Genomic DNA, 14,050 nt, shown 5'->3' on the forward strand with positions numbered 1-14,050 from the left:
TTGGCAGTGTGGGCAGGTGCCAAGTCCTACTGGAAAATTTAAGTCCGCATCCCCATAGAGCTTGTCTGCGGAAGGAAGCATGAAGTGCTCCAGAATCTCCTGGTAGACGGCGGCATTGACCCTGGACTTAATGAAGCACAGTGGAACAACACCAGCAGATGACATTGCTCCCCAAATCAACACAGACTGGAAACTTCACACTGGACTTCAAGCATCTTGCAGTGTGTGCCTCTCAATTCTTCCTCCATACTCTGGCTCCTTGGTTTCCAAATGAGATGCAAAATTTGCTCTCATCAGAAAAGAGGACTTTGGACCACTGAGCAACAGACCAGGTGTGTGTTTTTTTTTTTTTTTCTTCTTCTTCTTCTTCTTCTTCTTCTTTAGCCCAGGTAAGACGCTTCTGATTGTTGTACAGGAGTGGCTTGACAAGAGGAATACGATATTTGAAGCTCATGTCCAGGATCCGTCTGTGTGTGGTGGCTCTTGATGCACTCCAGCCTCAGTCCACTCCTTGTGAAAGTCCCCAACACTTTTGAATGGCCTTTTCCTGACAATCCTCTCCAGGCTGCGGTCATCCCTGCTGCTTGTGCACCTTTTTCTTCCACACTTTTCCCTTCCACATAACTTTCTATTAATGTGCTTTGATACAACACTTTGGGAACATTCAACTTCTTTTGCAATTAACTTTCGGGGCTTTTCCTCCTTATGGAGGGTGTCAATGATGGTTTTCTGCACAAATGTCGGGTCAGCAGTCTTTCCCATTATTGTGATTCCCACTGAACCAGAATGAGAGACCATTTAAAGGCTCAGGAACCCTTTGCAGGTGTTATGGCTTAATTAGCTGATTAGAGTGTGACACTTTGTGCCTAGAATATTGCACCTTTTCACAATATTCAAATTTTCTGGGATTGTGGATTTGGGGTTTTCATGAGCTGTAAGCCATTATCACAATTATGACAAATGACGGCTTGAACTATCTTTCTTTGTATGTAATGAGTCTATCTCTCATATTAGTTTCACCTTTTAAGTTGCATTAGTGACATAAATGACCTTTTGCACAATCTAATTTTTCGAGTTTCACCTGTAGACTACTGTACAAATGTTTTAGGTAGGTGTGATGAAATGATGTAAAGTAAGAACGTTCAAGTGGATTTATTACCACTTTTCTGATCCTAGCTTCGGATGCAAGGTCCAGCAGGCCGCTGTTTAAGCAGTGGGCAGTCCTCTGGTCTGTTTTTGAGAGTCTGCTAGTGGTTTTGTAGCTGTTGCCCACCCTTTATTTGGAGTGAATTCCTGTGGGTTTCAAAGAATGCTAAAGAAAATAGGATTTTTGTACATAACATAAAATGCATTTTTTCAGGAACACAGGACCTCCCACCCCCTGTCTCTGTGATTGTGCTCTTGATATTACTTTTCCATCAAACTGCGGCATCCTGGGATCAGTAGGGGTTATTCCAGACTAGTATTTTTGTATTTTAAATACTAGCCTTTCAATCTTTTACTGCATATTAAAGTAATTTAAACCCTTACATATTTAAATAAAAAAATCTTAAAAGGAATGTGGAAAACCTCCATTTCATTTTTTCTTCAGCAGGGATGTCACTCTAGGTATTGACCACACCTAGAAATGAATAGCCTTTCTAATGTTATGTGTTGCTTTTTTTGCCCAATATATGCAAAGGCTGCTTTTATAACTCTGATACTTATGTTGTATTCTTTGAATATTTATTGCTGTGTTAATTTTAGATATTCAGAGCACACCCAGCTTCAGACGCAGCAGAGGGCAGTCCAGGAAGCCATCCAAGTGAAGCTGAATGAATTTGAGCAGTGGATCACACAGTATCAAACTGCCTTCAACAATCTGGAGGCCACTAAACTGGCAGGCCTGCTTCAAGAAATAAGCAGCCAGATGGATTTGGGTATTTAATTTTTTTTTTTTTTTTTACTTGTTAACATGTCAAAATCATGCACCAACACTGCTAATCTTCTTTGTAATTTAAGTGTTGTACGAGCAGGACTGTGTTCTTCTAGGATAACGGTGTACAAAATAGTAAAGCATATTTAATTTGAAATTGGTTTGCATATGTTATCTTCTTGAACATTTTAAGGGACTGTATAGCAGTTTTGTTCATTATGCAGTTCTATTCAGCCTGGTAAAAAAAAAAATTGTGCATACTATGATTGCTTTCTGTTTTTGAGCCACCAAGTGAAGCCTAAGCTCGTAATTGTACATCACATGACCAAAGGATTTCTTCTCATTACTTGGTTTATGCTGCCATCTACAGGCGAATGGACACTGGCCAGAAAAAGGCCTCCTGCCCAGGCGTAATCCTTCCCTGCACAGCGTTGCCTCAGTTTTATGTTAGTCTGCTTAGGTGATGGATGTGCCTGTGATGTCTCTGAAGAAGTTTTCTTCTATGGGTGTTTGAATTCACTGTCTGTCCCATACCCCTCTGCTGAAGAAAAGTAAGGACTTTGCCTGGATTGGTCACCCTCCGCTGTGATCCCAGAGGGGACAGTACCCGGACCCGGCTGCTTAAGATCTGGGATAGCCTGTAAGGTAACTAGGATACCTAGTATGCAGGTCCAGGGCAGTTATCCCCCTAAGGGGAGATATGTCCCTGATAGCCCCATATCAGGGTATTCATGATGTGATGGGTGAAGATTTTTACTTATTTTTTTTCTCTCTAACCAATTAACTAGCAGGGCCTAACTAAATGGTAAAGAAAACTTACAAAAATATAATTAAAACAAATGTTTTTGTAAATAAAATAAACACTGCCTATCTTAAAATTGTCTGGTGTCGGTCAGTAGGGCAGTGGCCGGTGTCAGTAATTATTTTTTTTACAGAGTATCATCCAGGATGAAACTACTGCGATTCACACTTCCAAGTGTGATGATGGATCCTACAAGTGGTCTATTTCCTAGCTTTAAGCAGTCTAGGAGCGAACTGATCTTTTAGGACTTGGATTTCAACAGCCAAGTTGTAAAACCCAGCAACTGTGAAGCAGGATAGTACATCAGTCCATGAGACAGCAGAAACCCTCCCCATCAGGTCTGCCATTAAGACCAAAAATTACTCTCTAAGGAGGAGCAATAACTACCAGAGGGAATGATAGTAGACTCCAAGATGTGGAGACAGGTCCAGTTTTAAGAGAAAACCTGACTAACTTTATCCTGGCTTTTTGCGCAGCGTATGCTGAACTGCCCCCTTGTCCCATCTTCCTTCTGCCCGACATCCACTATGAGGGTGAGGAGATCCCCCCATGGGGTACTCACAACTTTAATCAATTTAATCATGCTACAGAGCAAAAGGGCTGCACCCATCCTGTATCCCACGACTGAGGCTGCTGGATAACATGCTGAAGATTGATGCAGAGACCTGAGCCACAAACGGAAAAAGAGTAGTGTGCCTGTCAGCAGTTTTTTTATAGTAATATGCTCAAGATGGTGCCTCGGTACAAGTGGGAGAGCAATGCAACTCCTACTGAAGAGGGAAATTTAGAGACAGAAGGGACCATTGTGTGCCAAAATAGGTCTAAAGAGTTCCACCAAAATGTGTCTTGGGATGGAAAAGTGGCACACATTATTTTCTTCGGCTGTGGCAGACCATTTTGAAGTGCTGCATACTACTCCTAGACTTGGGACACCAGGGTATGGGAAGCTTCCTAGGGAAGATACCACTAGGCTGAAATTCCTTGCTTCACACACTTCAGAGGGTTTTCAGGGACTAGAAATAATGGGATTTGGATTGGCAATGCCCTAGGCCCGTAGAGCAGCTAACTACACTGCAGTAATATAACATGGGTGGAAGCCAAATGCAGAATCCAGTGCGAAAGGTAATGTTACAGGCTGGCCTTACATCGTCTATGCTGCAAGCTTTGGGTGTGGTTCCCCGAGGACACCAGCGAAATAACACATCCATTAATGTCTAAACCGCTGGCAACAAAAATGGGTACACCCCTAACTGAAAATTTCCAAATTGTGCCGATTTATCAATTTTCCCTTCCCTGGTGTCATGCGACTCGTTAGTGTTAACAAGTCTCAGGTGTGAATGAGGAGCAGCTGTGTTTAAATTTGGCGTTTTCGCTCTCATACTGGTCACTGGAAGTTCAACATGGCATCCTGTCCTTTCACCAGTCCTAGCGACATTTAGCCTTAAGCCCCCAGAAGGGTCATGTGTCTGCATTAATTCTTTCAGTGATCAATGGCCACTCATAGCAGCGGTGACTGAATTTACTTGTACAGTGCTCTTAAGTGCTTCAGAGAGGTATCTCCACATTGTTTAGTAAATGCTTGTTTCTCCAAGCACGCTTCCACCTTCACCACCCATGTGAAATAACTGCTCACCAGAGGATGACACCCAACTTGTTTCCTCATGTAAAGTGGCAAAAATAGACCAAATCTAAAGTGTATTTGCAAATATCGCTCCTTTGATTTTGATTCCCCTCCTAGCGTGATGACCTGACAGATGGGGGCGGGACCAATCCCACTGCGCAGCTTTAAATATACACAGTGGACTCTAAGGCTGCATTCACACCTGAGCGTAACATATTTGGTAGTTTTTTCCAGCGTTTTTTTCCAGTGTTTGGTCGCGCGTATTCATGTGTATTTGCGCGTTTGCATACAGCGTCGTCCGACGTTTTTGTACTTCAACGTTTTTTATTTTAGCCAATAGGAAAAATTATCATATTTTCATCACTTGTTCCAAAGCGAGCAAAGTCCTTTCTTGTATTAAGAGAGGTATGGACTCCAGAGACAGAGATATAATTTTGCCCCTGTACAAATCATTAGTAAGACCTCATCTGGAATATGCAGTTCAGTTTTGGGCACCAGTTCTCAAAAAGGATATCGGAGAACTGGAGAAAGTGCAGAGAAGGGCAACCAAACTGATAAGAGGCATGGAGGAGCTCGGCTATGAGGAAAGATTAGAGGAACTGAATTTATTCACTCTTGAGAAGAGGAGAATAAGGGGGGATATGATCAACATGTACAAATATATAAGAGGTCCATACAGTGAACTTGGTGTTGAGTTATTCACTTTACGGTCAACACTGAGGACAAGGGGGCACTCTTTACGTCTAGAGGAAAAGAAATTTCACCTCCAAATACGGAAAGGTTTTTTCACAGTAAGAGCTGTGAAAATGTGGAACAGACTCCCTCCAGAGGTGGTTCTGGCCAGCTCAGTAGATTGCTTTAAGAAAGGCCTGGATTCTTTCCTAAATGTACAGAATATAACTGAGTACTAAGATTTGTAGGTAAAGTTGATCCAGGGTAAATCCGATTGCCTCTCGGGGGATCAGGAAGGAATTTTTTCCCCTGCTGTAGCAAATTGGATCATGCTCTGCTAGGGTTTTTTTGCCTTCCTCTGGATCAACTGTGGGTATGGAGTTGGGTGTATAGGATTTTACTGTGTTTTTTTTATTTATTTTTTTATTTTTTATTTTTTTGTGGTTGAACTGGATGGACTTGTGTCTTTTTTCAACCTGACTAACTATGTAACTATGTAACTTGTTGCTATGTTGGTAGATTTTTTTTATCTTCTGCCTGGGTGAAATGTTCTATTGATTAAATCCGTAGCAAACGCTCGTTGTTGCGCTAGTCGCTTGAATCAAGCGTTTCCATTACTTTCTATGGGAAATCCAAACGCTCAAAAACGCCCAAACTGCCCCATTCGCGCGAATAATGTATTTTTTCCCCTCTAGCGTTTTGGAGCGTCGCGCTTCAGGCGACAAAACGCTCAGGTGTGAATGGGCACTAATAATTCACCTAGGTGAAAGAAAAAATTGGTGTACTTTGTATAGTGTTTGTTTTGGCTTATACACGGTTTGAATTTCTTTGCCACTCTGCACATTTTTTATTTAAAAGGTACAATTAAATGGACCCAAAACCACTATAAATTCTCTTTTAAAACAAAATGACACTCTTTTGACCTGTAGAATATAGCCTGTTTTTTTTTTTTTTTTTGTTTATTTTTTTATTATAACAGCTTTTTAAAAATGCATGTGTGCATATAGGGCCTACTTAAAAAATGTTTTGCACAAAATGCTATTTTTGCAAAAACGAGTTGCAGTTAAACTATTGCTGCATAGTGGGGTTTATTTACTAAAACTGGAGCATGCAAAAAATCGGGCTCACTTCTGAATAGAAACCAATTGGCTTCTAACTGCAGCTTGTTCAATTAAGTTTGGCAATAAAACCTGGGAGCATATTGGTTTCTGTGCAAGAGTGAGCCTGATTCTGCTCTCTCCAGCTTTAGCAAATAAACTCCAGTGTGTCCTTGAGCAGTGGTTCTCAACCCTGTCCTCAAGTACCCCTAACGGGTAATGTTTGCAGGTTTTCCTTTATCTTGCACGGTTGCTCTAAATCAGTCAATGGCTTGGTATTTTGGAAAGCTATTTTTATATATTTATAAGAGAAATTCCCAAAACATGGCCTGTTGGAGGTACTTGAGGGACAGGGTTGAAAACTGCTGTCCTAGAGTACCTTTACACCGTACAGTCACTTTGTTTACTTAACCAGTTCCCGACCCCCGCATGTACATATACGTCCACAATATGGCACGTACAGGCACATGGGCGTACACGTACGTCCTCGCCTATTAGCGGGTGGGGGGTCCGATCGGGACCCCCCCCGCTACATGCGGAGGTCGGGTCCGCTCGGGGAGCGATCCGGGACCACGGCGCGGCTATTTGTTTATAGCCGCTCCGTCGCGATCGCTCCCCGGAGCTGAAGAACGGGGAGAGCCGTGTGTAAACACGGCTTCCCCGTCCTTCACTATGGCGGCGCATCGATCGCGTCATTCCCTTTATAGGGAAGACACGATCGATGACGTCATTCCTACAGCCACACCCCCAAACAGTTGTAAACACATACTAGGTGCACCCTAACTCCTACAGCGCCACCTGTGGTTAACTCCCAAACTGCAACTGTCATTTTCACAATAAAGAATGCAATTTAAATGCATTTTTTGCTGTGAAAATGACAATGGTCCCAAAAATGTGTCAAAATTGTCCGAAGTGTCCGCCATAATGTCGCAGTCACGAAAAAAATTGCTGATCGCCGCCATTAGTAGTAAAAAAAAAAAAATAATAAAAATGCAATAAAACTATCCCCTATTTTGTAAACACTATAAATTTTGCGCAAACCAATCGATAAACGCTTATTGCGATTTTTTTTACTAAAAATAGGTAGAAGAATACGTATCGGCCTAAACTGAGGAAAAAAAATGTTTTTATATATGTTTTTGGGGGATATTTATTACAGCAAAAAGTAAAAAATATTGCTTTTTTTTCAAAATTGTCGCTCTATTTTTGTTTATAGCGCAAAAACTAAAAACCGCAGATGTGATCAAATACCACCAAAAGAAAGCTCTATTTGTGGGGAAAAAAGGACGCCAATTTTGTTTGGGAGCCACGTCGCACGACCGCGCAATTGTCTGTTAAAGCGACGCAGTCCCGAACTGTAAAAACACCTTGGGTCTTTAGGCTGCATATTGGTCCGGGGCTTAAGTGGTTAAAGAATCAGTCCACCAAAAACGTTAGTTGAATCATTCCATGCCTTTATGTACAGCTTGCCAATTTCAGTAGTAAATCTACTTTACAGCATTTCACTCCACATTGTAAAATAAGATAACAGTTAAGTAGCATAATTGAGGCTTCCATTATAATATCACCAAGTAGGTAGAGGAGTGTTGTGCCATGATGTTTCTGCTGCAGTTAACAAAAACATTCAATCCATCCAAAATGTAAATGTTAGTTTTTGGTGAACTCTTTAATGATGCACCAAATAAGATGCTATTTTCTGATCTACTGAAGTGCATATGTAAGCTTAAAATTCTGCCTATGTGTTACTTTAATGACTTTACTCTTTCGCTCAACAGGTCCTCCCAGCTATGTACCTGCCACAGCTTTCCTACAAAATGCTGGCCAGGCACATCTCATCACACAGTGTGAGCAATACGAGGCAGAGATGGGAACCTTGCTACAACAGAGACGCTCTGTGCTTCGGGGCTGCTTGGAAAATCTTCACAACTACGCAACTGTAGCGCTTTTGTACCCCAAATCAGTGTTCCAAAAACACAGAATGGAGCAGTGGAAGACCTGGATGGAGGAACTTATATGCGACATGACCATGGAGCACTGTCAGGAAATATATACAAAGTAAGTAAAGGTTTAAAGACTTCTGTACAACAAGGCTGTCAAGTTTTTTTTTTCTATCCATCTTTGATCAGCCTAAGGCTGCATTCACATCTATGCGACAGCGGCGTATGGCGTACGTGGCGTATTTTGCTGCGAGTGTGTATCTTTTTTTTTTTTTTTTTCAGATTCTTCCCATTGCTGTCAATGGGCGAACGCCAATGTCGCCTGAAAAAAAGGGTCCGGGACTTTTTTACAGGCGTTCGGCGTCTATGAGATGTGAACCATCTCCATAGACAGCCATGGGAATTCTCCCCTCTAGCGGCAGAAGCGTCCGGTGTCGGGCGTTGTGTCGCATAGATGTGAATGGAGCCTAAGAGAGCTGCTGTGTAGGTAATGGAGCCAGTGTATGTATTTGCGCCATAGTTTGATGAATACGGTCTTATTAGACTGTAAACAGGTGCCCATTTTTTAAAATCATCTAGAAAAAGGAATGCATGAATCATTGTTGTAGAGGCAATAACTATTTAGAATAAATTAGAATTGAACTGATTTTCTCAAGTAAATGTAAACTTGAGCCTAGGTTCAGACTAGTGCGATGCTGGTACCAGCACGGTTACAGCGTCGGTTCCCGCATTGCTTCTCTCCCGCAGGCAGTTCACACTGCCCTCTGCGGGTGTCAATACATGAACGGTTCACAGATCGCAGTGTGAACTGGATTTGTCCAGGAATCGTATCACATAGGTGGTCTACCCATGCGATCCAATTCCAAGTTCGGGAAAAAACAAGTCCCTGCTCTTTTTTTCTGTGCAAATCAATGCTAGTTTAGCCATACAACTGTATGCAAATTACATGCAATGTCTGAGATCGCACTAGTCTGAAGTCAGATTTTCAAGTCAATCTCAAATGCAAACTAAATGCATGCTGCATTTGCCCATCTACCGTGGTTATAAAATGTCTACACACCCCTGTTTAAAATGTCCGGTTTCAGTCATGTAAAAAAAATAAATAAATACAAAAATAGGTAAATTCAGAACTTTTTCCACCTTTTTTAAGTGACCTATAAACTGAGGTGAAAAACAAACTGAAATCTTTTAGGATGGAGGGAAGTAAAACAAAAAAAAAACTAAAATAATATGGTTGCAAGTGTGCACACCCTTAAAGCACCTTTTTGTTTTATTACAGCACTCAGTCTTTTAGGGTATGAATCAATCAGCATGGCACATCTTCACTTGGCAATATTTGCCCACTCTTCGTTCCAAAAACACTCCAAATCTGTCAGATTGTGAGGGCATCGCATCTTCAGATCACCCCACAGATTTTCAGTCCGATTCAGGTCTGGGCTCTGGCTGAGCCATTTCAAAACTTTAATCTTCTGGTGAAGCCATTTCTAATTTGGATGTATGCTTTGGGTTGTCCTGCTGAAAGATGAAGTTCCTCTTCATGTTCGGCTTTGTAGCAGAAGCCTGAAGGTTTTGAGACAATATTGACTGGTATTTGGAACTCGATGGGGCCTTCCTTCAAGTGTTGGTGACTGTATCTCGCATAGCAGCGTGATGATGGTATTTGGAACTGTTCATAATTGCCTCTACCTTGACTAAGGCCCCTGTTCCAGCTGAAGAAAAACCGCCCCAAAGCATGGTGCTGCCACCACCATGCTTCACTGTGGGTATGGTGTTCTTTTGGTGAAGTGCAGTATTTTTGCGCCAAACATATCTTATAGAATTATAGCCATAAAGTTCAACCTTGGTTTCATCAGACCATAACACATTTTCCCACATGCTTTTCGCAGACTTCAGATGTGTTTCTGCAAAATTTAGCCAGGCTTGGATGTTTTTCTTAGTAAGAAAAGGCTTCCGTCTTGCCACTCTACCCCATAGCCCAGACATATAATGAAAATGGGAGATTGTTGTCACATGTACCACACAGCCAGTACTTGCCAGATATTCCTGCAGCTCCTTTATTCTTGCTGTAGGCCTCTCTGCAGCCTCCCTGACCAGTTTTCTTCTTGTCTTCATCAATTTTGGAGGGCACACGCTGTTGTGCCATATTTTCTCCACTTGATGACTGTCTTCATTGTGTTCCATGGTATATCTAATGCCTTGGAAATTATTTTGTACCCTTCTCCTCACTGATATTTTTTAACAATGAGATCCCTCTGATCAGAGGTCAAGTCCTGGGGAAAAAAGTGTGGGAACTCCCACCCAAGATCCACTCCCCCCCACCAAAAAAAAATAAAAAATGATGCGCTCATATGCATAACTACTAAACTGCATAGTTTTTTTTCTTTTTTTCGATTCACTGTACCTTAGTAATCCTGTGTTACTGGCCGCTTCCTGTATATGGATTCATCAGGTAGTGTGCTGGTATTCTGTCACTTCCTCGATGCCGCAATGTCTCCTGGGAGTTTTCGTCATTGTTCCCAGGAGACATTGCGGAGGTCTGCCGCGAGTTATCGCAGGATTTAGAAAGAACTTCTGACTCCAGCTGGGCGTCGTCGCTTAGTGAAGAATTGGCTCGGCTGCTCTAGTCCTGCAAAAGCAACTGCTTTCCTGCTGTGAAAAAAGTGCAGGGACTCCATTCCCACGCGTTTCTGCAGGACTTGAGCCCTGCCTCTGATGCTTTGGAAGCTCTCCGCGGGCCATGGCTTTTGCTGTAGGATGCGACTAAGAAAATGTCAGGAAAGGCCTACCAGAACAGCTGAACTTTATTTGGCGTTTATCGGGCACGTTATATGATGGCAGGTGTGTACTGACTCCTTTTTTTAACATGAGTTTGAATGTGATTGTTTAATTCTGAACAACCACATTATTTTATTTTTTTATGTTTACCTCCCCCAAAAAAGATTTCAGTTTGGTTTTCATTCGAGTTGTACAGTTTTATAGGTCACATTAAAGTTGGAAAAAGTTCTGAAATTTATCCTTTTTGTATTTTTTTTTTTTTTAGATCACAGAAACCTGACATTTTAACAGGAGTGTGTAGACTTTTTATATTCACTGTACAAAAGCATTTAGATTAAGTTTGTGGCCAAACAGGCAAGTCTTGATCACATCATTATTTGTTACAGGTATGAATTGCAATATGCTCCTCAGCCCCCCCAAGCTGTCTGTCAGTTCCTTTCTGCCACTGAGTTGGCCCTGCAGCGCTATTATGCTGATACAAATAACAGGCTTTTGAGGCAAGTAGAACGACTGAAACAGGAGGTGGCAACAGTTCCAGTTTGTGAAGAGCAACTAAAAGAAATTGAGCGCTGTATTAAAGTTTTTCTGCATGAAAATGATGAAGAGGGTTCACTGAGTCTGGCTAGTGTGGTCGTATCTGCGCTCTGCGCTCTCACAAGGTATGGAAAATAATACAGATGTAAACATTTCTCAGTTTAACCTTTTGGTTTTTAGGAAGTTGCAAAAGTGTAATTTGTGCTACACTAAGGGAAAAAAGTATTTGATCCCCTGCTGATTTTGTACAATTTCCCACTGACAAAGAAATGATCAGTCTATCATTTTTTTTTTTGGTAGGTTTATTTCAACAGCGACAGAATAACAAAAATATCCAAAAAAACTAATTTCAAAAAAGTTATAAATTGATTTGCATTTTAATGAGTGAAATATTTGTTGCCTTTATCAATCAGCAAGATTTCTGGCTCCCAGGTCTCTTCTATACAGGTAATGAGCTGAGATTTGGAAAACACTCTTAAAGGGTTTGCTCCTAATCTCAGCTTGTTACCTGTATAAAAGACACAATCTCTCTACCATGGCCGAGACAAAGAGCTGTCCAAGGATGTCGGGGACAAGATTATAAACATACGCAAGGCTGGAATGGGCTACAAGACCATTGGTGAGAGGGTGACTACAGTTGGTGCGATTTATTTGCAAATGGAAGAAACACAAAAAAACTGCCAGTTTCTTTATCGTACATCACGGGACACAGAGTCTAGTACTTACTAAGTGGGTTATATGTTCCACCTTCAAGTGCTGGACACTGGTGTAATCAATTAGAACAGGAAGTTCCCTCCCTATATAACCCCTCCCATACTGGGAGCACCTCAGTTTTTTCACCAGTGTTGGTCACAGGTGAACATGTGCTCTGAGGAGCTCCACTGGAGGGATCCATGCTGGATTTAAAAAACCTCCATAGAATCCGGATCCGTCCAAGGTGCTTCATAGCCAAAGTGGGATGGTACCCGGGCCTCGGTACGAAGAACGAGGTTTAGCCTATAATGCCTCTGCGGAGGGCTGGATCCTGGGTTCCAGTACTTTGTGCCTTACCAAGGACCAAATGTTTTTTTGCTGCCAGGATGCTATATAGGTCCAGGGGAGTGGTGATCCTGCCCATGAACCCCGGTCCCTGAAGGTCCTAGACAATAGCCACGGTGAAGGGTGAAGATTGGGTCTTCTGCTTTTGGCAAACCCTGCGGCGTGGAAGGTAAGGGGAAGTACCTGCGGGACTTGGTCCGACAGGACGCCTTCCATAAGGGGCTGTTGGGTGTTGCCTGTAATGCATGTGTGCCTAGGCAAAAGAAACCACTGTCTGTTGAGACAGGATGGCTGTAGTACCCATAGATCTCCCCTTGAGGGGGTTGGTACCCCTAAGTCCTATGCAAAGGATTGTCTTCCATGAGTAGCTGCATGTCTTATCTGTTTTCCGCACTGAAGGCAGTAAAAAGACATGCCTGGTGTTCTGCTTTCCAGGAACGGAAGCTCAAGGTTAGCTGGTCTATTGTGTGGCTCACTTCCTCCGCTTCAGGCTCTGCCACGATGGGGGGGTCCCTCGTAGTCTGGGTCCACCGTGCCCCTTTCCCTGCTCTAAATCCTCAAACCAGGGGATTGAAAGACCGGAGGATGAAGGTTCACTGTCAGAAGGCAGGTAACAGGTGCAGCTTAAAGAGGAGAAGCTATCCGATGCCCCACAAGCTCTGGTTGCAGCAGAAGGCAGGTTACAGGTGCAGCTTAAAGAGGAGAAGCTATCAGATGCCCCACAAGCTCTGGTTTCAGAGATTCAAGCTGCATATAAACTTCCCTCAGCCTAGGCGGCCAGAGCCCATCTCCATAAGGTCCTCATCCTGGTGTTGGCTTCAGGCTAACCAAATGCACAGTTGCTGGTGCACATTGCTAACGTCGCAGGTTTGCGGAGACACACATCTGCAGAGCATAACTGCCTCTTTACCAGTTTGCATGAAATGAGTTTGGAATGTTCAAAATGCATGTGGGGTAAAAACAAGTAACAGAGCATGTTTTATTGTTGATCACATAAAGATGCATGTTTTTGTTTGTATGATTTACATGGTCACATAAGGATGATTAATCACATCAAAGTGCCTAAAATCGCATAAAGATGCTTGAGTGCGTAAGGATGCGGGATCACACATGGTTACCTGATAACCCGAGTCCTTGATTACCCAAGGATATTTGGTCGCGCAGAGGCTTGTTTCCACAGAAATGCCTAAGATCGCATAAAATGCTTGAATGCATAAAGAAGCTGGATCACACATGGTTGCCTGATAAACCGAGTCCTTGATTACCCAGGGATACTGGATCACATAGAGAGGCTTGTTTCACAGAGATGGTGAGCTGGTCTATTGCGTCACTCGTAGGTCGCATCTATCGCGTCACTCGTAGCCGAAAGAAGCCGAACGTCGGTGCGGCTCTACACTGCGCCTGCGCACAGACGTTCGGCTTCTTTCGGAAAATCGTGACGCGATGGATGCGACCGTCGGAAGCCTCTCGGAAGACTGTCAATCAAGAAGGAACGCCCAGTCCCGCAGCCCATACCCGGAAGCGGCGGAGAAGATGCATCTCGTAAACGGGTAAGTACGGATCATATTTTAAAACAAATAGCCGATTCCCCTAGACAAAAAACGAGCAGGAATCTAAGGGGAAAATCTGTAAGCTGTGGGTGAACCTCCGCTTTAAAAT

The 14,050-nt window shown here is 42.7% G+C and overlaps 1 protein-coding gene across 2 annotated transcripts in view; it reads left to right on the forward strand.

The window, feature by feature from the left end:
* The window catches only part of SMG1 (SMG1 nonsense mediated mRNA decay associated PI3K related kinase), a 233,206-nt gene that overhangs the window by 166,303 nt on the left and 52,853 nt on the right, over positions 1-14,050 (forward strand). For both annotated transcript variants that reach the window (XM_040356901.1, XM_040356902.1), the window contains exons 47-49: positions 1,747-1,919; positions 7,883-8,162; positions 11,206-11,478. In XM_040356901.1, the coding sequence (XP_040212835.1) occupies positions 1,747-1,919; positions 7,883-8,162; positions 11,206-11,478 (726 nt within the window). The remainder of the gene's footprint in view (positions 1-1,746; positions 1,920-7,882; positions 8,163-11,205; positions 11,479-14,050) is intronic.

This window comes from Rana temporaria, chromosome 6 (genome assembly GCF_905171775.1).
Source record: "Rana temporaria chromosome 6, aRanTem1.1, whole genome shotgun sequence".
In the NCBI taxonomy this organism is placed as follows: Eukaryota; Metazoa; Chordata; class Amphibia; order Anura; family Ranidae; genus Rana; species Rana temporaria.